At 41.2% G+C, this 26,069-nt stretch overlaps 1 protein-coding gene across 1 annotated transcript in view; it reads right to left on the bottom strand.

Moving 5' to 3' along the window:
• LOXHD1 (lipoxygenase homology PLAT domains 1) overlaps positions 1-26,069 on the bottom strand; it is a 133,283-nt gene that overhangs the window by 53,276 nt on the left and 53,938 nt on the right. Inside the window, exons 14-26 of the mRNA XM_072359178.1 lie at positions 24,896-25,050; positions 22,490-22,650; positions 15,792-15,868; positions 15,117-15,313; positions 14,615-14,807; positions 13,766-13,926; positions 10,712-11,012; positions 10,344-10,498; positions 8,911-9,044; positions 8,244-8,392; positions 6,906-7,010; positions 6,072-6,200; positions 1,598-1,779 (exon numbers count right to left, since the gene is read on the bottom strand). Of these exons, the coding sequence (XP_072215279.1) occupies positions 1,598-1,779; positions 6,072-6,200; positions 6,906-7,010; positions 8,244-8,392; positions 8,911-9,044; positions 10,344-10,498; positions 10,712-11,012; positions 13,766-13,926; positions 14,615-14,807; positions 15,117-15,313; positions 15,792-15,868; positions 22,490-22,650; positions 24,896-25,050 (2,099 nt within the window). The remainder of the gene's footprint in view (positions 1-1,597; positions 1,780-6,071; positions 6,201-6,905; positions 7,011-8,243; positions 8,393-8,910; positions 9,045-10,343; positions 10,499-10,711; positions 11,013-13,765; positions 13,927-14,614; positions 14,808-15,116; positions 15,314-15,791; positions 15,869-22,489; positions 22,651-24,895; positions 25,051-26,069) is intronic.

Below are 26,069 nucleotides of genomic sequence, written 5' to 3'. Positions count from 1 at the left end.
AAGCAGCTGTTTTGGTTTTATTACTGGAGTAATCTGTCACACCTATATTACCTTTAGGCCACTTCCTTCCAGAAGTCTGAGTGGGAGAAAATATATCTGCTCCAAAGCAACACCTTTGCTTATTTTTTTTGTTCAAGCTTTTGTGCAGTTGGCCTTTGAAGAAACAAAGCTGGCTGCAGAACTCCTTTGTGCTCAATAAAAACACATTGAGATTTCCACAGGGACTTGTAATCTTTTGTTCTTTGAAACATGAAAAAAAAAGAAAACCCCAAACTTCTCAGTTTACACCACTGGAGATCACTCCCTTCTCAGCTAACAAAATTGTCTCACACTGAAGCAAAGACATCAGCAATCAGCTCAGAAAGCATAAATTGCAAAATAATTACGTTGCATTTATTCTATGATTCCATGATTCTAAGTCTGGGGACAGGTTAATAATATGCTATGAATCTGGAGAACAAAGTGCATTTTCATTGTTTCATTGAAGAAAATTACTGAGATCTCGTGATCCGCCAAACCAAAAAGAAATGTTATGGAATAAGGAAATAAAAATAACATTCAGTTTAAGGTGCATACCTATGTATTAATGCCACCTCTGCCTTGAAAAACTCTGTGGAAAAACCACCAAAATGAGTAATATTATTTGTTTTTAAGGAATCACAACGGGGATTTATGTTATGATTCACTCCATATTACAACAATACCGCCTGGAATCATTTTGTTTAAAACTTTTGTTTTAAGATTTGACTTTGATTATTCTACAAAAAACAAAACTCAAAGCACACAGAAGTTGTAGAGCACTCCATGAGGTCAGTGTTGGCTTTCTACCCAGGGAGCGAAGGTGAGTCTATCAAGTTATACTGAAAGAGCAGATCAGAGCAGGAGCACTTGTGATTTTGCCTCTCACAGCTTCTCAGCAATAGGAATATATGACAAATAGGAATCACTGCATATTGTCAGTGTAAATGAACAGAGTGATTTGCATGCTCTGGTTTATTGTTTGCTTACACACGTGCAAATTCTTCAGGAAACTGTAGATGAGAGCTTTCAAAGTGTTAGTCTGAGGTATTCAGAAAACCACGCAGCAAACCTATCCAACCCAAATGAAGCCACACATAAGCAGTGAGGACTATGGATCAGCCTCTTCAATACCATCTGGTGAAACAGGAGCATGAAAAGATGAAAAGTGAACTTCAATCTGGGGCACCTCATTTCAGAGACTGATACTAATTATGATCTAGGAAGTGGAAGATGTAAATGTACCTATGCACTGACCTTCCAAATTGCCTCTAGACTTCACAAGGAGAGGCAAGCTTCTGTGTCCAAGTCTTGGTAGACCTCAACTACAAGATAAAATTACACCAGCCCTTACAGGTTATAATATGGCACTAGGCCACAGGTACACTGTGTGTTGATAACTTCGAGTAGCTACTAACTGGATCTCAATGAGAAATGCTGCAATACATGGTAGGTGTGTTGTAGAATAGAGTAAAAGAGCCAAATACCTTTCCCAATAAGAGAAAAAATTCCCACTTCACTACATTTTCTCTTCCTAATCCCTCCAAGGCAATCTGAGATGAGATATATTTCATTTTACCTCCACAATGAACTGATTCACCGAGTTCCTCTCAAAGTACATCCGTTGCTCCCTCTTGTTGAGGCACAGGGATTTTTGCTGAGTGCAGATCCCATCACTTCCATAGAGAACAATGAAGACATCTGCATCCGTGCCAGCTCCAAAGATATCGCTGGTGTAGACTGTAATCTCATAAGGAACAACTAATGTAGGAAATGGCCAAAAATAGTAATAATAATAATAAAAAAAAAAGTTAGCAAGCAACAGAACATGGTTCCTAAGAGTATTTCAAAGTAACAAAATCTGGATTAGAAAACTCAACAGCTGAAGACGACAGGGTAGGAATTACACTCCTGCTCACATAGAAGCTGATCAGTATTGCGAGCATCCAGAGGAATTTCCTTTATCCCTACAAAGCCAACTGACCTTCCTTCATCTCAACTGACTGAGATTTTGAAACTAATCATATGATCAGAAAGTGCCGGTATGTTTATACTGGCTACATGAAGATGGTGAGAGAGGATTTACTTCAACAGCTCATGTCTTCAAGCAAACCATGAACTGACAAAATTCTGAGCAACTCAGCAGATGGATGAAGTTAAACCAACTGGAGGAAGTAGATAAATATTCAGGATAGCCTTATAGAAAATGTCCTATTGCTTTCACTTCTAAACGAGTGAGAAAAGTCAATGAGAAGGAATAATAAATAAATAAATAAAAACTTTTGCTATCCGCTCTGCCCTGGTTTTCTAACAGTATCATTTTTTTTCTCTGACAGCATATAGTCCTTAACACAAGGCAAGACTCCAGTAGATAAATGGTGAATGCAGGACAGTATGGATCAAGCCTCTACACACTTTCTTTCCCTGTTCCCTTAGTTTCTCTACAACACTCCATTACTGAAATAATCTCATATTTGTCCTTCTCTGTCTTCACAGCTTCTCAGTCCTGAGTCCAGCTGTATCATAGACTGAATCATAGAATCACAAGGTTGGAAAGGATCTACCAGATCACCTAGTCCAGCTGTCCTCCCATCTGCCCAGAGAAGTGGTGAAGTCGTTGTCCCTGGAGGTGTTTGAGAACTGTACAGATATGGTACCTGGGGACACAGACTGGGGTTGGATTTGGAGACCTTTAAGTTTCTTAATGATTCTGAGATTCTGTGAATCATTTCCCAAATCTATGAATCGATCTGTGAACCTGCCTGTGATGAGATCACACTCCATCACCAAGCAGACGTACAAGTTCCATTTGCTAGATGGAGTCTCATCTCCCTCTCTTTAAATCCCCTCTGAAATCTATGGGTGAATCTATGCTGTGACCACACGCAGTTAGCTACAGGAGCCTCTCCTTGCTTTAGGCAGGCACGGTATCTGCACTCCATCTCATTACCCACACACAGAGCTCTCAACACCTGATGCTACCACCAGGACTCTCCCTCATACACCGCCCACCACTTTCCACAGTCTTTTCACTTGCTGTCATCTCCACCCTCCCATGCTGCAGTGGCTTCAGTCATCTCTGCTCTTCGTTACACAGCAACGTTTTGTGCTGCATTTCAGATCCAGAATTTCCATTCAGGTAGTGGGGACACTCCTGGCACCATATCTGTTAACGCTGGAGTAACTCTGATTAAGCATATCAGAGGCCAATCATCCATTAAAAATCAGGCTCTCTAACCACAGATCTCAGGAGAACGGAGATGAAGAAGTTTTCTTCAACAGAGTCAGCCTGGAGGTACTTAATATTCCTTCTGCCCAACTCAGTGAAATCTGCTCTGCTTTCCTCCAGGTAAACTAGCATCATTTCTCCAATACATAAGGGGGAGGGGGGGAATAATCCCGGAGACCAAAAATCACATGCTATGCATTATGAATTAGAAATGACTTTCGCTACTGAAGTCTGTGCTGCTTGCTCTTGCTGCTTGAATATTAATATCAGCTTAGAACTGAATCAGCAAAGTGGCACTGTAACAAGGTCACTGGCAGCACAACTTTCAGCTGTCAGACTCCCATTCCATTTACACTGTGCTTTTAAAACTATATCCCCACAGGCATGGTTTTAATTGGGCTGCTGATGATATGTTTTCATCATTTGTTCTTCAAGAAAACACTCTGGCACGAGTCACCCAATATAAAACAGTTATTTTAGATACCTCTGGCAGACTGGAACTGCCAGGTTAGTATTTAGGGAACCAGAATGTAGTAAAATAGTGTGGTAAGAATGGTTTAAATGGTGAAACCGTCTGAGCTGATGCTCACTTTGGTGTGACTTTGGCCACATGTTTTCAAATGCTGGATGTGGACAGCTGACAAAAATCAGGTTTACACACAGTATACTCAACAGCATGTCATTCCAGAAACTCTGAGTGTTATAAGCTGGGACATTAATAAATTTTATAGTCAACATCTGCATCCAAATGCACATTGACTGGGATAATGTGGAAAAAACTGCTGAGAAGCACATGCAAGGTCTCTGGGTAATGTTAATTTGTATGAACATATTACATATGAACACAAAACAACTTCACAGAAGGGAAGAGGTTGAGTCACCATCCCTGGATGTGTTTAAAAACCGTTTGGATGTGGTGCTCAGGGACACGATTTAGCAGAGGGCTGTTAGGGTTGGGTAGTATAGTTGGGCTGTGGTTGGACTTGATGATCCTTAAGGTTTTTTCCAACCTGAGCAATTCTATGATTCACCATATCTACCAATTCCTTCAAAGATAAAGACTATAGTATCTTCCATAAGTCTGATGGAAGTGAGAAAGGAAAAAAGGAGTGTCCATTCTTCCATTTCAGACGGTTCAGTGAGAGAAAGACATGAGAAACATCTCAGTCAGATAATGGGGGAGGATTAGATTTTCAGAAAAAAAGATTTTAACTTCTACACTGCAGAATATATGCATATGGAGGCTGGAAGGAAGCCAGCCACTGTGAAAAAGACCTTCAGCATCTACCATAGTGTTTAGAGTCAAAATGAAACTGAAGCAGTTGACAGTCTTCCATGTAGTTATACTTACAATCACTTACAAAGAAGGAAATTGAGTCAGAAATAGAGAGAGTGGAAAGATCTAAATACTCGATGTCTAAATGAGTAACTGCAGGTGGAAGGCTTTTGGTATTGACGCTGGGTTTTCCCCAAACATTAAATTAGAGGGAAATGAAGATTAAGGAGGAAAATGTTGAATCTTGAAAGAGGCAGACTGATGCAACACTATCAGAAGAGCAACGCATCAGAGAAACTATGGAAGACTGTCCTTCAGCAAGAGAGGTGCGTGTAGTGCAAAGGGCACCAGTGAGGCTAAGGCTCGGAAATGAGACCACAACAAGAGTTTGCTTTGACAGCAGAAACAGTAATGTTAGAATGGAGCAAGATCACAGGGAGACTGGCGGGTACAAAGCCAACTTGAAATCAACTAAGGACCTGGAGATGAAATATCAAGAGGGAGCAAAAAGACACACAGATAAAGCCACATAGCTTCTAGTGACACTCTGATTTTGCAAATACGTGAAGCATTTGTTTAGAGAACGCAGAGGAACTTTGTTGGACTAACTGAAGAAACTGACATCTTATGTATTCATAAATTTCTTAAAGACAGTTCCAGGGAGAAGCCCACCCTATACAACTACATGGGCTGGTGAGATCTTATCTTCTGTAATGATGGGTGTATACTGGGGAAATAGCATTTTGCTCACATGGGATATATTCTGTTGTCTGCAGTTCTGCAGGGAAGATGAATCTCTCAATGGCTCCATCATCTTCTGACTTATCCAGCCAACGGCCACAGGGGAACTTGAGGCACTGTCCCAGCGATGGGGCATCGATTTCCACCCATTCCAGAAACCAGCCATTTGAATTGCCTGTGGTTGGAGAGATACAGGGAATAATAAATCCTTTACAGAAAACAGCAAGTGAATCATTACCTTCCAGGCCTCAGATAATTTAATCTGCCTCTCTTTTGCCAATGGAATAGAAATCATAAAAGATCACTGCAAGTGATTGGCCAGGCTTGAAACAATGCATTTTATATCTCTGTATTGCAACAAGTTAAAGACACATTTATGAAAGTGCTAATTACTCCATTGCTTGGATCAATTTGAATTAAGAGGGAAGTTTGCAATTTATCCCTTGGAAGGAATCCATGTATCCTATCAGAGCTTCTCTTGTTTGTGTTGGAGACCCATCTATGTTTGAAAAGCAGCTTGCACTTGATAACAGGTGGAAAATAAAAACGAAAAATAGCCACAAAAATATTGATAGATTAGAGATACCTGCAGTTCCCATGTGGAACAAAAAAAGAAACTTCCAGGTTTTCTGTTGTTGTTTTGACTTCTTTTTTTAGCATTAACAGAAAAATAGTGACAGCAACAGCTGAAGTGGCAGGAAGGATTCATCAACAAAAGGTAAATCAGGGAACTAGGTGGAAGGTTATTTCATACAATAATATGCCAGATCAAGCAGAAATACTAAACTACAAAGCATGTTATCTTACCTGCATTGTCATGGCCTATCTTGATTTTTTTCAGGTCTCCAATGTCAACAGACTCGACTGTAAACTCATCTATCTTCCCACGCTCAAATTTGTTCTTGTTAAGCTTTGAGGCCTTCAGGCTGACTATCCCTGTTGTGGCAATGCAAAAGGACATTGTTCAGCATGTGAAACAAATCCTCTGGGAATGTCAACAGTGGAACAATGGAAATGAATAAAATGTGAAAAACAGCTTTTCATCTTGAGATCTGAGCTTTGTCCTCCCACCCTCTGAACCCAAACCTGTGTCCACATCACCACCCCAAAAGGCCCCTTTCTTGAGGGATCCGCTGGCAATGCCACTGGGACAGCACTGTTGGGCTGTGTTTATGCCTAGCAAGATGGGTCCTACCTATCAGCTCCCTGTCACTCTGATAACACATCAGTCCCCACACACAGCTCATCAGCTGATGAAATACTTCTGGGCCACTCAACAAGACAGAGCAGGGTTGGATTTCAGGAGCATTCTGATTCACTGCTGAGGAAAGCAAATCATTCACCACATTCACTGCTCAGCAATGTAGTCCCAGGCAACTGTGTTCTTTCTATAATTGAAATTAAAGCCTTTAGACCAGCAGCTGGTGCAAATCAGTGTCTCAGAGTTTGGCAATGATTTACAGCAGCTGGTGGTATGCTCCCAGCTAACACTGAGTATGCATAGACAGCAAGAACATGCAGTTGTCCTAAAAAGGATTGAGGACTCGGTTTTGAGGAAGCAAAAAGAAACTACGACCTGTCTTTTCAGACAGATATATCCACCAACGAGGTGCTATCTCTTTCCATCACATGGATCCATACCCGTATCATCTTTACTTCCATAGAGAGTGATGAAGACGTTAGCATCTGTTCCAGCATTCTTCTTGTCCCCAGTTTTCACTTTCACGATGTATGTTGTGGATTTAGCTGTCAGATAAGTGCAAAGTCTGAATAAGAATGAATTCCACTTTTCACTGCATGTGTGTGCTTGGTTTGAGTTATATTTTGACTGATTACAACCATACTGCAATCCCCAGTTCCTGCCATATGCTGTGAGCAGGGCTATCTGGTTGCATGTCCCTCTACTGCTCTACTCATTCACTACATTGCCTGCATACTTAGAGACAAGAAATGTTTCCTGTTTGCTTCATGGACATCTCTAAGACTCCTCAGAGATGTTTCTATCATCTACCCTATTATCTCTTGGAAAAAAAAAAAAAAAAAAAAAAAAAAAAAAAAAAAAAAAAAAAGCCTCTTTATTCTAATATCACCATATAATAGAAGTGCATTTTATGCATATCAGAAGTTATATTCACAGACACTCCTTTCTCAATAGCATCATTAGAGGGGTTCCTATTTCACCATCATCTAGCAGCTGCAGTAAACTCATAAAAAAAAAACGGGTAAGTCTCACATGGCCTTCAATGAGCTACAAAAACCTACTCCAGGTTTCTGAAATAGCAGCTTCTGCTGTAGACAGATTCGTGGTTTCCAAGATGCTGCTCAACCAGCTGGTCCTCCTGAACTGAAGGATTACTCAATTTGTGGAAAATATTCATGTATTGTGTAGCTTACGGAGGGAGAACTAAAGGGGGAGGCAGTGACCTACTGCAGGCAGTGAAGCCAGCAGAAGTTCTGAGCACTCAGCACCTCACCGCATCAGAGGATATCACTGTTCTGTGCAAAATTATATTGCATTAGAGATTAGGGTATTCTATAGGACAAAAGTCATGAGCATCAAGATGGAAACCATGACAAATTTAGGTCTCTTCCACTTCCCTGATCATATTTAATCTCTGCTTGATTTCATATTAATATTTAAATATTTAAACATTCCAGTCCATGATGCGAACTGGCTGAGATTCACACCTTACATTTTAATAACCAATCTACATTTCAGCTGAGAGATGATGATTAAACATATTATCTGTCTTCTTGGCTTTTGGGCTAATCTTACAAGATTATTAAGACACCTAAAAGAGAGGAGTGTCCACTCTTAACTGGCTGGCAAGCACTTCACACTTCATTTATGCCTGAAAACTTCACAGCTGGGGCTGACTTACGGCCCAATGAATATTAACAGGTATTGCCCCGTAGCACTGCCAATAATATGGTTCCTTTTCAACCCCACACTGGAAGAAACACAAGGCTAACATCAACCTTTCTGTTCCAGGCCCAGCGTTGCAAGAGACTGGCCATCATTTTCCGAATCTTTCTTTACAAATGCTTCATCCACTGGGACCAGCTCCCTGACAATTTGACCATCATCTTCTTCAACTGCCAACCACCGCTGGCATGGGAAGTAATACCTACAAGAATGACAGCAGCACTCAGCACTTACACAGGGTTTTAATGACACAAATAAGCACAGATCAGAAGCTGCTTTACAACAAAACAAAAACAAGCAAACAAACAGAAACACCATAAACATTGCCCAAAGCTGAACAATACATCTGTTTCCATCCTTGAGCTTTGGCATTGTTTGTGAAAACTTAATCCATAAACTGGCTATTGAGCACTTACTGAAAAGTGCTGTTTTGGGGCTGAGCTGACCAAATCCTTTTACTTTTCACACCCAGAAGAATTTAAATAACTTAAGGAAACCTAGAGCCTCTCAGGCATTTTATACTTAGGAAGACTGGACCCATCTTGAGGTCCTTATGAACAGTCCCATCCACCAACACACTGTGCAACTTATAAACGAGTTCCCTCTCAATGACAAGCCTGTATTTATGGTTTCTTAAAATACACTCCTCATTCACCCAGCTGTCTAGGAGAACATGGCCCCTTTTCCAACCATATGAAAAGGGTGCACTGGGCTGCTCACGTGGTGCTCTCCTTGAGGTCAACAATCTCTACCCTCTCCAGGAACCAGCTTGGACTACTACCAGAGTTATCATGGCGGATCCGCAGCTTCTTCAGCTCACCCAGGTCAATGGCTTTGATAGTGAACACATCCACCTGTGCAGGAGGCAAGAGGAAAATAACTCTTTTTCCAGAATGGGGAAAAGAGAGGCATTAGCTTGGACAATGTAATTTGCTTGTAAGATGTTTGTAGGTTTCCCTGTATTCCTAGGATGGATGTATTAAAATAACGAGAGAGCTTTGGTCTCCCTTTAACACTCACGCTTGACTTCTACGAGGCAGAGACTGCCATGGAACTGCAGAGCCCTTCCCTCCCTTCTTTACTTCCTCCCATCTTCCACACAGGTCTAACTCTCCTAAATCTCATTACTTGCAGGGTTAGCATTTCCCTTAGTCTGAATCTGGACCTGGACATAAACACATTAGCTCTACAGAAACCACCCCATCCGCCGTCCTGTACCTCCATGTGCTTTATTTCAATCTGCAGATTTTTGTCATTTGCCACAACCAGGAGGCTCATTTATTAGCAGCATTAGCGTGACAGGATGGGCCCTGTTGTCATAACACTTTAAACATCTTAACGTGATTAACTTGTTAGTAGACATTGGGTTTCTACTCCCAGGAGTAGAGAACGTTACATTTGCAGCCTGGAGCTCTTCCCACTGAATGAAGAACGGTCTGCAGGTTGCAGTTTCACCCGTGCCAAGCTCATAAATCACAGCTAACAGCTTATTTAACAACCTTAGACTCTTCTTTTTTTTTCTTTTTTTTTTTTTTTTTTTTTTTTTTTTTCCCTAATAGCAAGTTTTCCACTGCTGCTTATTGTCTCTGCGATTCTTTGTTACTCCAAATTATTCCTTGAATGATTTCTGGCTATAATATTTGCTTGATATTTGTTCACAAGCATTTTTATGGCAAATATATAGTCTGCAATGATGTTGTTTAATTGGATTGGATCATAACCTAATTATAGCACACTGTATGATATGGCTTTTATTCCCTGAGTCATCCAGTAGAGCATTTGGAAGCGTATTTGCAATCTAAATACCGATGTGCTTGAACTGCCACACAAATGCTCTCCAGTATCAATATAAAGTTTGTGCTTTTCAGGTATTCCCAGTGGGGATGTTAGAACCAGAACAGGAAGCAGATGAGAAAGGTAGATCCAACGCAGAATATCCAGCCTAATATCCAAATTAATTTTCCCTGGAAAGCATTTTGAGGTTATTTTACATTAATAATCCTGTTCAGAAATAAAATACATCTGAGCATTAAGCTGAAAGAAGAAACCTACAGAGCCTTATAAGGAAGAAATGGTAAGGTATGTCTAGAATGATCTCTGAGAGAGCTCTGACAGCCTTCGTCTTGCTTGAGTGAGTTGAGTTCATGCATTACCTGGCCCTTTTCAAACTTGTTGAGGTTACTGGACCTTTTCAGCTGGCGCTCACCCGTGTCTCCTCTTCCTATGCCATAGATGCTCAGGAAGACATTAGCATCTGTCCCAGATCCCCACACACTGCCAGTGAGAACGTGGACTTCATATGTATTCTCTGCAAGTGAAATTGCAAAGGGAGATGAAAGAAGCCCAGAAATAGCTATGTACCATCAGATCCTTGGCTGGAGCATGATGAAACATTTGCGTTTGTCTTAAAGCACAAGACGCACCTTCTTTCTTTGGCCCTTGTCATTAGCTGTTTAAACAGTCAAGGCCTGCTAAACTCCCAGCTCTACCCACACACATGCACATTCTGTCTGATATTTACCTTCCAGTTCAGATTCTCCATCAGGCACCAGTTCAACCACGAGCTCCTTGTCCCCTTCATCTTTAGCTAGCCAGCGGTGTGCCACAAAGGTATAGACATCCATTTCTTCTTCCCCTTTTGTCTCCTCTTCTTCCTCCTCCTCAGACTTCTTCTTTTTCTTCTTCTGTTTCCTATCAGACTCATCCATCTTTGTAGCAAGGCGCTTCAGTGTGACGCTTTCCAGAAACCAGCCATCCCCAATGCCTTTCCCATCATGACCTATCCGAATCTTATAAATCTTGCCAACATCTGCAGCCTCTATCTGCCAACAAGGAAAAATCAGTGCCCAATAGAATATAAGACACCTTCATTTCAGAAAATGGACCCTTAAAAATGTCACCCAAAACAGATCTCTGACTGGAAAAGTGAGAAAAAGGGTCACTTTAGAAAACAAGTTCACCATTAATTTCCCCTTCCTGTTCCATGTTTTCATACTTCCTGTTACCTCCCTTGTCTTGTACCTCCCCTTATCTCACTTGAACAGACTAATCTGAAGACATTCAGAATGGTAGAGATAGGAGTTGAATTTGTATTTACTGGTCTCCTTACTTCATTTATCTTTTCACCAAAATTGTTTCCCTGATGGCATTATAAGTGAATATGTCAAATGTCATACTAGCTCATGGGCTTCTTGCTGTCTGAAATGAATAAGAAATATTCAGTGCTTGGCATGAGACATGAACCAAGCCAGGAGCGATAACAACAATGTGAAAAAGCAGTAAACTGTGCTCAGATGACCTGAACTCTGGAAGAACACGGACTGTTCTTCTACTTACATCTGATCAGGGAAATGAGAAGAATATCTTCTCAGATTTTTTTATTGCCAAGAGGATGCAATCCATTCATTACTACAATACATCAGCAGCAGGAGGCTGCATAAAAAGGAAGAATTCCATCTCCGCAGTCAATACAGCAGATAAAAAATCATGCTGGTTCATATTATGTGTCTGTACTGTTACCTAATGAAGCTGGATCGAAGGTTTTTACTCCATGCAATCCTTCAACAACCAACGGCCTGTTTCTGATGACTGCTTTTACTGATAGGCAATGTATATGTTATAAGACTTGCAAACATTTGCTTCAGGCTAAAATTTGGCAACTCGGTGTATAAAGTTTCAGTCCAGGGGCATTTTTTTTTTTCTGTAGTAGATTTAAACAAAATCAATTGCACGCAAGATGCTTATCAGAAAACTAAAACTGATCCAGCTGTCTGAGCATAAAGAATGTGTCTCTTTTTATTTTTTCTGCTTTACTCTTAGATTTGCAATAATCATCCTGCACACTCTGTCTATAACTGATGACATTTCCTATCAGCATTTGGCTCACACTATCTTATTCTTGTCCACGTCTGTCTGTAAATATTCATATCATGAGACAGGTTTGTCGAATATTGCTTAACTGCTTCTGCCTTGTATTCACAGAAGAAAAAAAAACAAAAAAAAAAAAAAACGAAAAAAAAAAACAAAAAAAAACCCCAAAAACATAGAAAATGGGCAGAACTTTAAAGATCAGCAATAAACATCCAAGGGAGGACATAAACAGGGCTGTGTAAACAAAAGACTGTGCATATGGCTTTAATCTACACCTGATACTGGCTAATAGCAATTACTCATGAAGTTGTCAGCTTTATTCCTCATTATTTCCTTTAAAATCAGAGAAACTTAACCTTAAAATTATACAGAGTATTAAGAAATTAGGAGTTTATGAGGTGTTCTTCTTAAGTCCTAAAGAACTCAATAAAATTTGATGAACATCACTAATTCCATACTATAAAGCAAGGAACTGGAGCAGGAGGAGATGAACCGAACTCAAAAATACCCATCATATAACTGTGGGAAAAGATTGCAATAAAGGTACCCCATTAACCTGTAGCAATGGGAAGAACATCCCAGTCCCTATGGTTCCAAGCAGCTTATGGAAGTAGAGAAAGTGCTTAACTTTAGTGATGAAACGGATCTCATTTTTGTGGTATTGCAAATTGAGAGACCTCAAGGCAATGTGGTGCTGAGCCCTGCTCTGTTAGCACATACAGCATACAGCAGATGAGTCTTCATTCTCCTTCTATCTGGTTGCTGTCCTTTGCTATCTATATGTTGGTGTCTCTTGAGGTTACAACACTACAGAAGGATGTGACTGACATACCTGGACATCACAACCTGTCCCCACTCACTCTGAATAAGAACACAGACCATTCTTTTGCCCCAAACTTTTATTTTTGTGGAAAGAAAAAGAAAACCCAATCAAGAAAACAAGCTATAAGAGAATGATGGCCATACATAGCCAGATCCCATTTAGGAGAGGATGCCCAGTCACCCAGTGGTGGCTAGCTTTGTTGGCTCAGGCATTCCTGCTGGGTTATCCAGATCTCAACTCACACACTACATATGCTGAGTTCCTCAGAAAGACATATAGACATTGATGTATAGACCTAAATATTTTCCAGACCAATAGATGGTGGAGCAAGCTGTGCACCTCAGGTGTCATGAATATACAGCGCACGTCAAGCAAGGGTTACAGGTAGTGAAATCTCTGGGGCAGTTGTACATTTGCATAACTTATGGAAGCAGATCTTTGTAGGATCAGGTCAAGAAACATAGCTATTATAAATGGCATGGGTGGTTAGAAGGAGGGACTAAATTGTTTATACTTTATTTTCTTTATTTCAGCTGAATAGGGACAGTAACATCAGTTCAGGCACAAAATAGAAGTTTATGATCTTTTGAAGCCTAATGTAACTATCTATCTCCTTTTGAAAGTAAAGGTAACCAAAAGGAGCTACTGGACTATGTCCTTCAATGAAACATTTGCTATCAGCTCCTGAGAATAAAAAAGTTGCTCCATGAGATACAAAACCCCACAGAAAGATGAGTGAAGGTCAAAAGAGGCAAAAAGAGTTTGTAATTTTGTTAAGGCCAATTATCTTGATGACTGGGTCAATCATTCTTTTGATATTTGAATGTTGGCTGGTCATTTCTTTCCCCTCATAGAAGCAAAAAAAGACTGTATCCATCATACCTTGAAGATGTCTGTGGCTCCCCGTTCAAAGTTGTTCGATCTGTTTTCCAAGATGATCAATTCAGTTTTGCCAGTCTCGCCATAAATCTGCATGAAGACTTTGGCGTTGGTGCCTGCGGCTCTCACATCTCCAGTAACTACAGACACTTCGTAGTTTATCACTAGTCCAAAAGTAAATGAGTTAAATCAGCAGAGAAGCTCAGACACAGCGCTCCTGAGAGCTTGGGTTCAAAATCCAATTACCTCGTACAAAGAAATGCTCACTTAGCTGAGGTGACCATCCTTACTCTTACCCAAACCAAATGCGAGATAGCACAACACTTCATGGAGAACTAACTTAATAGTTTTCACTTCTATATTGTTAAGTAGTGTCAGGGAGGTGCAAGACAGAACTTTAAAAGGGAATTCCAAGTCAGTATTGACTACTGAGTGGTTAAATAATGCCAAGCATATAATAACAGAGGGTGAGTTTTCACAGAGCAGAGGAAAAAACGTCTTCTCATGATTTCTAGGCAAGTTTTAAGTTTTAAAAGAAAGCAGATTTTCTGCAAAGAGTCAAATGGACAGCAGGGATTTGGTTCACATGTATTAAACTGTGGGGTATTACAGGCAGGATAGGATGTGTGTTTGTGCATGACCTGGGCAGCAAAGCACGTAATGGTGAAAAAAGCAAAGCCCGCTGGTATTGGAATGCAGATGGACAGAAACTGTGGATTGAGCACATGACAGGGTCTGGGACAGGAACTTTTTTATGCCTGTCCTGGTCTTCAACAACACTACTAATACAAATTTAATCCTATCTATGTAAGAAAAAAAAAAGCATGCATTTCTCAGTGTGTCTTCTCTCACATTTCTCAATGGGCAAAATCTCACTTGGGTAGACCTCCACCTCCACCCTGCCATCTGCCTCGTCTTTGTCAAGCCATCGGTTGCAGGGGAACATATACTGCCTTCCCTGGACTGGAACTGTGATCTGAACACTGGCCAGGAACCATCCAGACCGGAGACCCACATTATCATGTCCAATTAGTATTCGATTGATCTTAAAAAAAGAAAAAGAAAAAATAAACAAGAAACCACGAGAGCAAAAAGAAGCAAAATGAAGCTTACTTACAGCCTTAAAATCTACTTCTCTTGGCACCCTACTCTTCCACTGTGCACATGCGAATCATTTCTGTATGTATTTGAAAATAAACTTGAAGTAGTCACTTCACACACCAGCACGTAGACTGCCAATGCAACAGCCTAAACCAAACATGTTTCTTAATGTTAGAACTTCTTACAACCCTTTGCTATATATTGATCCTGAATTCAGCCACTTGCACAAAGCACATCCACAATTAATGCTTACCTTCCCAATATCCATCGTATCTATAGTAAACTCATCCACTCGGCCACGTTCAAAATAATTGCCTAGGTCATTGTCGGAGACCAAGAGAGTCTCCTTGCTGGTGTCAGCTTTTTCACCATAGAGTTTGATGAAAACTTTGGAGTCTGAGCTGGCCCCGGGGATATCTCCCGTCTTCACACTGATGTGATAACTGACATCTAAAGTAAGATTAATGCACAAAATAAAGATGTGTGAGTGGCATTTCCAGCCAGGCAAGCCACCCAAGGTAGCTGCCACACCTGAGATATATAGAATCATAGAATTAACTCAGGTTGGAAAAGACCTCAGAGATCATCAAGTCCAACTGCATATACACCAACACGTAACAGAGGCAGCAGTCAGGCTAATAAACAGAAAAATATTTATCTTCCACTCACTGTTAGATAATTGCCAAGTCATAAAAATCAGCTCAGGAAAGTGGGGTGATTTCACTGTATATATATATATGTATATATATATAATTGCAATTTAATTCAATAGCTTTAGTTCTTCATTCTAAATAAAAACTTTCTTCTATGCAAAAACAACTTGGTAAAAAAAAAAGCCCAGCAGATTTGCTATGAACTAACATAGTAAAGCAAGTAATTAGGTGCACACACAGCAGAATCCAGACCTATTTTTCCAGGCTAAACTCACTTTTTAGCAACGGTGACTCTCCAGCAGGCACTAATTCTCGGACAATCTGACCATCATCCTCATTTTTGTCAAGCCATCTGGGTTACAAACAGAAGCGAGTTATCTTGGAATGATTAGACCTATGAGACCTCTTCTAATCCAGTCTGGCTCCATACACAGTAAAATTCCAAATGTCAAAATCATCTCCCTTAGATTTGCAGGAGCCTGACTGGACCTTCCAACCTATGGATTTCCAAGAAGAGAAACCACCAGAGTCTCTCTCAGCACAGCGGATAAGCGTCGCTGTGATTTCCAACTGTTGGGCAAACACCAACTCTGCAGACATCACTTATTCCTGTAAATGGGCAGTCTCTGCCTCTCAAAAGCTGTGACTTTTATTGATCAGAAATAACTGCAGCCTTCATTACCAGCTGCCTTGATTGCCATCTTTATTACATCAGATACTAGAACCCTTTTTTCTCTTTTCTTTCTTGTTAGTGTTTGCTTACTCTGTGCTATCATCTCTCTTCCCTTCTCACTCCAGCAAGGAGTATCTGAATTTTATTGTTCCCATTTTTAGGATGGGCTATGAGGTGGTAGTTGGTACCAGCAGCAGGATTTCCCTTTTCCTCAGCAATAACTTAACAATCCAACTAGATTAGTTAAGAAGAACCATCTCAAAGCCACAGTCTCCATGGAAGAAGTCTGAAATGGAGGGGAACCAATTTCAAACCTGGTACCTTCAAGGCTGGCCCCTGAGTGCTGTGGGTGGAGGAATTAGAGCCCCAAATGCACTGTACTCTGTACAGTAATCATTGTACAACATACAGAAGGAGCTTTGGTGGAAGTTTCTCACTTTTTACACTTCCAAAAGCACTTTTACCCACACAAGACATTCCCAAAAGCATCCACCTAAGGTCAGATTTCCCCCACTGGTGTCACTGCCTTCTGTTTCCAGGTACTCATCTATTGGCAGCAGCATCCTTAGCAAACAAAAACACAGCTTAAAACCATTGGAGGTGAATGAAGAACAATGGAGCAAGCTCTGGCAGGCCATGCAGAGTATTTAAATTGCTATCGTAATTCCAAGAACTAGAAATGGAAAAACATGTTTTCAGAATCTGCTTCTTTTTAAAGAAGGCCACACAGCTATGTGGGTGACAGCAGACCACGGAAAGAAGCCAGCTTCCCAGTTAGGTTTCTACCTTTGATTCTGCTGATGAACCAACATGAAAGGAAAGCAGTGAATGGCACTTGTAACTCAGGGCTGGGGACATGAACAAATGCTGCTGGTAGCTGGAGGAAACACTTTTGTGCTATCTCATTGGTAAAGAAACAACAACACAGATTTCAGTCATGGCCAGTAGGGCTTGGTAGTAGGCAAGCAGGTGTTCAGTAAGACCCAGGATGATGGACCTCCATTTCATCCACCTGAAGGACTGTTATCTTTTTAGTGTCCTCCTCTCCCTCCCCACACAGAGGAAAACAACATACCCAATGAAACCATGCAGAAAACCAGAACCAGAACCAGGAAAGAAGTCCAAACACGACCTGGAGATGGCCACTCTCAGCAGCAGCAGCAGCAACTAAGTCCCCATGCAAAAGAGAGAATCACACACCCCCCACACAGACATGCATATCCACACACCCCCCTAGAAGCTTTTGCAGGTTGTCGGGTATGCAGCCTACCCCGTATTCTTCCCTTTCACACTGCAAAGCAGGTGGCCATGTGCATGTGGAATGAGAATGGCTAAAGGCTAAGGGGGATCAGCAGCAAGATTTAACACCAGGGGTGGTCCTTATTGTGTTGCTGTGCTTTAATGGTGGTTGAGAGGTGCAGTAGGGATAGAAGAATAGAAAACTGTGTAGGGAAGATTGGGAAAATGATGTCAGGAGTAGAGTAAGGGTGAAGTGCAAGGAGAGCAGAAGAGGAGCATGCTGAGACATCAAGTCCTAAAAGAGGAAGACATTGCATGAATTGATAGTTTGGGGTTGGAGGATGCATTTTACCTGATAGAACTGGTCCTTTATACCCTTCTGTCATGTAGTTCTTGATGCTGGCTAAGGATTCACATCCTTGGACACGTATCCAAATATTACGGGATTACATAATCCCAAAAGACAAGGTTCTTCTCTATACTGGAAGGACCAACTAAACCAAACTCAATCATCCCAGGACCAATGAACTCAGCATGGCTTTCAGGAAAGCAGAAGCCACAAGCTAGAATAAAATTCTGCTCTCTTGATGTTGTTCTTTGTGCCTTGAAAGCTGCAGTTTCTGCTGCCAGTGTACATGCTGTTGCTTTTTTTCACCTTCACCACAGCTGATGTTTTAGGGATGGAGAGGGGAGAATCACCCTTCTCCACCAAGTTGGCAGAATGCAAATACATTCCATGAGAAACAGATCTCTGTGTGCAGTATGGTGTCAGCAGCGAGGAAGGACAAGAAAAATGCATCCAATAAGGGAGGATGTGCCCCTAGATAGATAGATTCCCTCTACCAACACTGGCAGCTACTGATGGCAAGGAAAGGAGTTTGCTTTGGACTGGAAATGGAGGATTATCAGCAGAACTGGCTTAAGGCTGTGGCTTCTTAGGCTGTTTCAGTGATGAGTATGGCATTATTTTCTCAAGAAGGTGACTTTAAAAGTAGTGACAGAGGAAGTATTCAGATGAACAATGCTATTGTATTCCTTCTCTTCAGCACATGTGCTGCAATATGCTAAATTTACTCCACCGTTTTTCCAATAGCATATCACCGAGCAGCAGACTGCAACCAGGGGTTTATAGTCAGTCTTCCTCTGAACTCAAATGGATTGACACATTATAAATACTTCAAGCAACAGAAAATGGATTTTTTCAGCATAGTTCTATCATATTCCTAGTACAAAAGACCTGTCAAAATATTCTTTCATTCTGCCATAGTCTGCTTAGTTTCTATACAGTTTCAGAGCAAGTAATTCAAATGCCACTACAGCTTCTGCAAGGGTGTATCAAGAACTTAGTTTTAAAGAGATATTCTATGTCCAGTAACCCAAAGTGGACAGAAATGTTGCTTGGAAGGCACTCTAGCATGAATGTCTAGAGGACCAGAGAGTCATAGAAGCAATAGAAAAATTAGAATGGTATCAAATAACATTTGAAATCTTTCAGATGGCAGCCTGTGTGCAACCAGAATGATTAGCACATCCAGACAACTTCATAGAATCAGAGAATCATGAAAGCTGGAAAAGACCACTAAGATCATCAGGTCCAACTGTCAACCCATCGCTGTCATGCCCATGAAACCTTGTCACTCAGTGTGACAAATTCAGACATACATGCATATTTGTGTATGTCTTCAAATACAACGTATGCATTTGGATGTGTACGAATTAGATATTGTAGTGTATTCAGTGACACTCAAGGAATTTTCTCTGGATCCTTGGTATGATGAGCACTTTGGCATCTGATTGAATAAATGTTCTTTCACAGGGGTTTCCTAGTGCATCATCTATTCATGGCCTGCCCGCTGTTCTTTGGGGAATTAATTATGCTCTTTTTTTACTGGAGAAAAAAATGGGACGTTGCAGTCCATACGCTTAGGAAAAAAAAAAAAAAAAAAAGCAACTAAGTATTATTGAAGAGTTCAGCAGAACCGTAATAATTTACAGCATGTGAAATTGTGTGCTATCATGGACTCATGACTACCTGATCGAAAATTCATTTCGGTCTGGGATATAAATATTATGAAAAATAGTCTATTTTAGAGAATGTCAGCTAGTCCATTCTTGGACTTCCATAGAGGATTTGGGATTCAGCTCCAATAATCGTGAAGATTATAATCTCATGAGGTCACAAAGGAGGAATAATTCTGCAATGCATCCAAGTGAGTTACTAGTAATTCCGCAAATAACACTTGGAGAAGTTTTATTTTCTCCATACATGCAAATATCAAATGACTCTTTTAAATATCACTGACTCTAAAAAGAGCTACAAGCCATTCTCTTTGGAGCCAACTGTTTTAAGAGTTTGAAAGCACAGGCCTGGGAGGCATCATTTCTGGCTGCTCATCTTGAGCCTGACACAAATTCACAATTAATCCACTTATCTTCTCTTCATCTCTGTTGGCTCCCCTTAAGACAAAGTTCTTCTCCTAGAGCTGTTGTGACTATTAGGTTATAGATGTTCCTATAGAGTCATAAAAAAAGCTTTCAAATCAAAAGACAAAGCATAACCACGTGTATGAATATATATAAAACTAGAACAAAGATTTCAGTGAGTTATATGCAATGAAGACGTATATGGATGTCATATGGGCATCAGATGTAGTGGAAACTGCTTAGCCAGCTCTCTGTCATAACATCTTCACTCCACGTGCCAGTACAGCCTAGTTTTTACAGAGGTAAGGAGTATCAGATGATCTCTGCACAGGTGAGATGTGTTCCTGCTGGAAGGTATTTTGTCCTTTATCTGAATTCCAGCAGCAATTAAGCTGTAAAAATCAGTGAAGTAACTTTCAGTTAGGACACAGCAACAGGAGGTTACAGGAGTTGAAGATAATCACATCTTGGAGATGGAGGCGGTGAAAACATCAGTATGTCCACTGGCTGGCCACAGACTAGCCAAGCAGAAATGGAAGCTTCCCTGGGATGGAGTCTGGCTTACACTGGCTAACAAACCTCACTGCATTGGCTCACTAAGAGAAGGCTGCTTGTCTTGGCCAAGTCTTCTACAATACCTTGGCTCTGAAGAAGCAAGCAAAGAAGGTCCTTCCAAGGACCTGCCAAAGCAGTGGGGATACAAGCTGTCCTTGGCCCACAGGACTGGAGGGAAACTTCCAAATGCTGCAGGTCATGGAGGTACTTGTCCTTCACACGGAGGATGCAGTGGGTGAGCACCTTCTCCCTCAGATGTCTCGACTCCATGACGACACCCGTATACTGCGATGATGCCCCTGTCTCTGAAGAGACACGGGCACCAAAGATAGAGATAGGGAGCAGTTTTCCCTGTGTTTGGAGGCGATCAGTCATGTTACCTTCTCAATCTGAGGGGAAGAGATAATGCTGGCACAAGGACAGCAAATGAAGCCACATGAACGGTACTGATCTCACTCGGAAAAAGAGACTGTGAGAAAGGCAGGAAGAGTGGAATTCCATCACTTGTGACTTAATGCCTGAATGCATCCCATATTGGGGTGAATATATTTTGAAGTTATGATCTTGGATTTTGTAGTTGTTTTTTTTTTTTTCTCCCTCCCTTTTTTTTTTGTCCCTGGCCTGAGAGGAACACCCCATGGACTCTGCTTCTTCTGAACCACACTAGTTAACCTGGAGGATATGAGGTCAACACTCTAAGCTGAGGGAAGATGCAGTAGCAACCGCCAAAGGAAAAAAATAATCAAAACAAAATCTCTAAAATGAGCCAGCTGCACAGTGCAGCTAGACAGAGAAATACCTCTGAAGAGCCTCAGCAGCACAGCTCTTCACACAGACACTGCGTGCCCAACTGAAAGCCTGCCTAGGGTTGGTCACTTAACTCAGTGAAATGTATGGTTTCTAAACACGCATCAAAAGGCAGCAATGACATAAAACTGTAGGCTGTTCTTTGACAAGGAAGAGGCTAGCTCGCTTTCCACAGCCACAATGACATTGCACCTGCTGTTCAGTGCTGTCTCCCCAGTATATGTGCTGTCTGACGTGATGTGGCTAAGCAATGCAGGGGGGCTGGGGCTGGGTTCTGGTTTACATTAGGCTGACTCCCCTGATTACAGTGGTGTTCTTTGTGATTTATAGAGGCAAGAGGCAAGTAATCAGCTTAGTGATTTTACCCTTGTTTGCAATTTAAGAATAATTGTGTTTGAATTTCACAATTTCAGTTGTCATTTTTAGAACAGCTACTTGCTGCTGTTAGGTGAAGCTCAGTGGATTTCCATTCTACTGGGTGGACTTTCTTACATTCTTCAAAGGCAAGTGGAACTGTACAGGACACTGAACTACCCTGAATCCCTGTTTTATTTTCAGCCTGGTTTGTACCAGGATGTGGAGGCAGACCTCAGTCAATGCCTGGACAGGTGTTGCATCTGGCTACCCATGGGCAGCGTCACTACAACACATTTCCTTTGGCCACTTGGTTGTCTGAGAAAGAGAAGAATACAGTTATAACTCATCCATAGGGCTGACTTACAACCCTTTGCTCTGTGACTCTCTAAGCTCAGTGTGCATTTCCCTTCATTCAAGGAGCTTTTAACATGTCAGCAGAACAATTTTACATTCTCCCAATATGAAAAAAAAAACAACCAAACAAACCCATCCCACCACTCCTGGAAAGATGGGATGTGCATGTGAGGCAACAGAACTTTGTTCCACACGTGCTATACAACCAACAATCTGCAGCAGATTGCAGAGCATGTTACTGCAGCAGGAAATTGCAGTGATGCTGGATATGGGACTGGAAGGTTGCGTTTTGCCTCTCGGAAATTTTCAGTAATGCTGAGCTAATTGATGACAAGTTCACAGTTCAGATTGCTGCTCACTCGGTAAGGGGAACTAACAGCATCTTAAACCTCCCAGTTCACACCCTTTGCTTTCAGGCTTAGCAAAAAATAAATAAATAAATAACAAAAAGGATTAAGCTGTGCTCAGAAAATCCCAGTTTTGGAATGATAGCTAGGATCTTCAAAGTCTGGGAAATGCTTAGCTGAAGGCATGATTAGCAAGCACAAGTATTGTTTCCAGTACCTGTAGCAGGGGAATTCCACAGCCTCGCTTTCTGGCTGTCCTTCTTCCCTCACTATCACTTTGGCAAGGTACCAGCCACTGCTTCCTCCTTTGCCATCATGCCCTATCCTCACCCTCCTCACCTGCTTCAGTGTAACTGCTTCAACGAAGAATTCATCAGCCTTTGAGAAGGAGAAAAACAAACAGGTAAGGTAGTATTTCTCCCTAAAAACAAATAGGGAACTTGAGTTTATTACTGCAGTCAAACCAACATCATGAGTATGCTGCAAGATAATTCCTCACAAGATGGAGGAGTAAGTGCAAATTAATATAGCAAAGAATGAAAGCTGGAATATTGTAATAGAAGTGGAATATTAGATTCATAAATATATGATCTCCCAGCATGTTAAATCTCCCACGTCACTGCTTGCCCTCCACAACTGTGGAAAAACAAACAAACAAACAAACAAACAAACAAACAAACAAAAAACAGACAAAAAAACCCTAATTTGATTATTGTGGAGTTCACAGAGGCAGGAAAACCCATTTCAAACTCTTGCTCATGAGCTCTCTGGGAGAGCCTGCGCATGTCACTCTAGACCACCTTTCTGGTCGAGGATGATGGTGTTCAGCTGCGGAAGAGTAATTATAAACACAACCCTCATCGCTTCCATTATTCGGGACTCAAAATTAAGACAACTGAAAATACGGACACAGTTTTCATTGTTAATGATGGGCATCCATAAATGAGTAAGTGCTGGCTACAAACTCAAAACTGCTGCATGGGGATTTAAGTTATCAAAAGCTCACTGTGTCAGTTTTAGTCAGTACAGTCTGATGTTTGTCTTACTTATTAATAGCTGATAGAAATTAATGAGAAGTAAGTGGGAGGAACTGCAACAAGGCAAACATCTAATTTAAAGGCATCTTTAAATTTTACCTTCTATACAGGCTGTTAATTTGCATCTGCAAGCGAACTTTTCAAGCTAAACTGGTAATCAAGCTTCCATTGGATTTAAGGAGTTGTAAATCAGAGACTACCTTGACCAAGCCACGTTTCTTCTCAGCAGAGCATTTGAGTTAATCATGGTAGATATTCAGTCTCTTAAGCATACGAGCTCTAAGTTTGTCAGGATCAATCTTTAAATAACTTCCAGCTCACCCACCAGCTTCCAGCTCCGCGTGCCAAAAGAGCACTTATTCATTATCAGATTCCAGTTCTCTTTATATTGCCTGGATACTATTAATCACATTGAACAGCTTTCCTGAAATATTCTTCCTATCTTCCTTTGTTTACTTCATGCAAGTTACCCTTTAGTTCATCTCGGTGGGAGTAAGAAAAAAGACTGATCACCCATGTTTAAAATATCTTTTGTCTTCTGTGAGCCAAACGCCCCTCTGAAACTCCACCAGAAGTCTTCAATATCAAAACATGGCTCACTGTGCCAACGTTTTGACAGAATAAGACTTTCCCATGCGACATAACGACTCTCCTTTACAGTTTGGACCCGCGTAAGTATTTATACAAATGCACAGGCAAAAATACAATGTTTGCAGTGTCTTTGCCCACAGTCCTTTGTATCAGAAGCAGAATGAACTTTATGACTGCGTAAATGCCATGTGTCTCCAGACAGGTTTAACCATCACAAGATAAACCTAATGAAAATTCTTCTCAAGTCTACAAAACGCAGAGACCTCAGGGAAGAACTGGAAATTTTGAACACTCAAAGGCAAATCTGAAGCATTAATGTATATTTAAGAAGCCTAAATCCAATGGTCAGTTTTGAAGATCTGACCTCATTTTATCTTCATTTTTCTTTTCTTTCTAGATTTTCAGTCAAACGATGATGCAGAAGACAGAAAATTTGCAATGTTTTGTGGTCAGATTTTCAAACTGCCCCCCTCAGGAGGCTGATCGTTTTTTACTGATTTAAATCCAACCTGCAGCATCCAAAGCATTCCTCATAATGGAACCTCTTAAGTAGGTTGACCTCATAAATCAAATCTGCATATTATCTGCTTGTTAATGCAGCAAGGACTTCAGCTTCAGGTTGACCTCTTCACTATAATTTCCAGCTTTCAGAACAGGCTCAACTTTCCTGGAAGATGGAAATATTTCCAGGAAGCTTCCCCAGTCTGAAGACACAGCTTCAATGCTCGGCACTCAGCTCAAGAGCAAACTAGGACATTTATGTATGAAAGTAGCATTGCCATGGAAGGGATCACCGCCCCTGACCTCCAAACACAACCAGTTCTGATACTGCGTGGCTATGATTTCTTTCTCCCCTTCTGCTCTTGGTCAAATCAGTAGGGAAATAAGCCAAATTTGCAACCCCCCTAGTAAACACCTACAAACCATCACACATTTTAATCGTCACTTTCCAGCCCCATCTTAAGGAGAAGAACCTTGAATATGTTTGAACTTACGTTGCCTTTTTCAAACTTATTGACGTTGTTTATGCATTTGTAGAGGACGCGGTCTCCCGTGTCCCCCTGGTCGCCGATGAGGCAGACAAAGACGTTGGCATCTGTGCCGCTGCCACTTACCATCCCCGTGCAAACTGTCACTCGGTATTTTATCACTGTGGAGGCAGAAATTAATAAAGCAGTTTCAACAACACAATTAATCGCCACTTCAATTTACAAAGATTTCAGAAGCTTGCGATTGATTTTTATAGAATTCACTCTTCCAGCTGGTAGATCTGCGTCTGCATTGGCTCTTAACAGTTCCACTTTATTGCTAAGAAAAGAAGAAAGAAAAAAAAAAGAAAAAAAAAAAAAAAAAAAAAAAAAGCCCTGAAATATTAAGAAAACCCATAAAACCTCTCTAGGGAAAAACCTTTGTTTTGACATGCAAGAGCATGGCAGAAGGAAAGAGTTGAAAAGAGCCAAATGGTCTGGCACATAAGGAATGGGTGATTTACGTTGACTGCATAGCGGTGAACAAGCCCAGCTGGCCAAATCTCCTTGGGTCTCTTGCAGTATGACAGGCTGGGTTGTGTCTTTTCTCCTTGTCACCTCTGAGACCATGTCCTCAGGTTGAAGACACAACTAATGCCTCCTATGCCATACAAGAATATATTCCCAGATGGAATTTTAGCATGAAAATTCAGCCCGTAGACCTACATTTATGGAAAGGAGACAGACAGCAGGCCTAGACTATTCTAACTTCTTCCCTGTGAGACTGTGTATGCAAGGAGCTTGCGGCACTTTGTTAATGTTGATGGATTAAACCTTAACTATTAGGGCAGTAAGAGCACATCCTTACCAGCACCACTGAGTTTAGGAGAGGTGCAGAGATTCTTTACATAATCATACAAGTTGTAAGGGACCTTTAAAGGTCATCTGCTCCAAGCCCCAACAATGAACAGGGACACCCACAGCTCCATTGGTGCTCAGAGACCATCCAGCCTGACCTTGGGTGCCTGCAGGGATGGGGCACCACCTCCTCTCTGTGCAGCCTTTGCCAGTTCTTGTGTGCCTTCCCAAATGAGTGCCACATGAGCACCTTGGCAGAGGGAAGTATTACCAAGGCAGACAGGGTCATGCTGATCACCTCATATCTGACCTCTGTACACTCAAACACCTTTTTTCCCCTAAA

Source organism: Excalfactoria chinensis, chromosome Z, assembly GCF_039878825.1.
Source record: "Excalfactoria chinensis isolate bCotChi1 chromosome Z, bCotChi1.hap2, whole genome shotgun sequence".
Taxonomy (NCBI): domain Eukaryota; kingdom Metazoa; phylum Chordata; class Aves; order Galliformes; family Phasianidae; genus Excalfactoria; species Excalfactoria chinensis.
The sequence above is the reverse complement of the archived record's forward strand: the minus strand, read 5'-3'. Positions and strand labels throughout refer to the sequence as shown.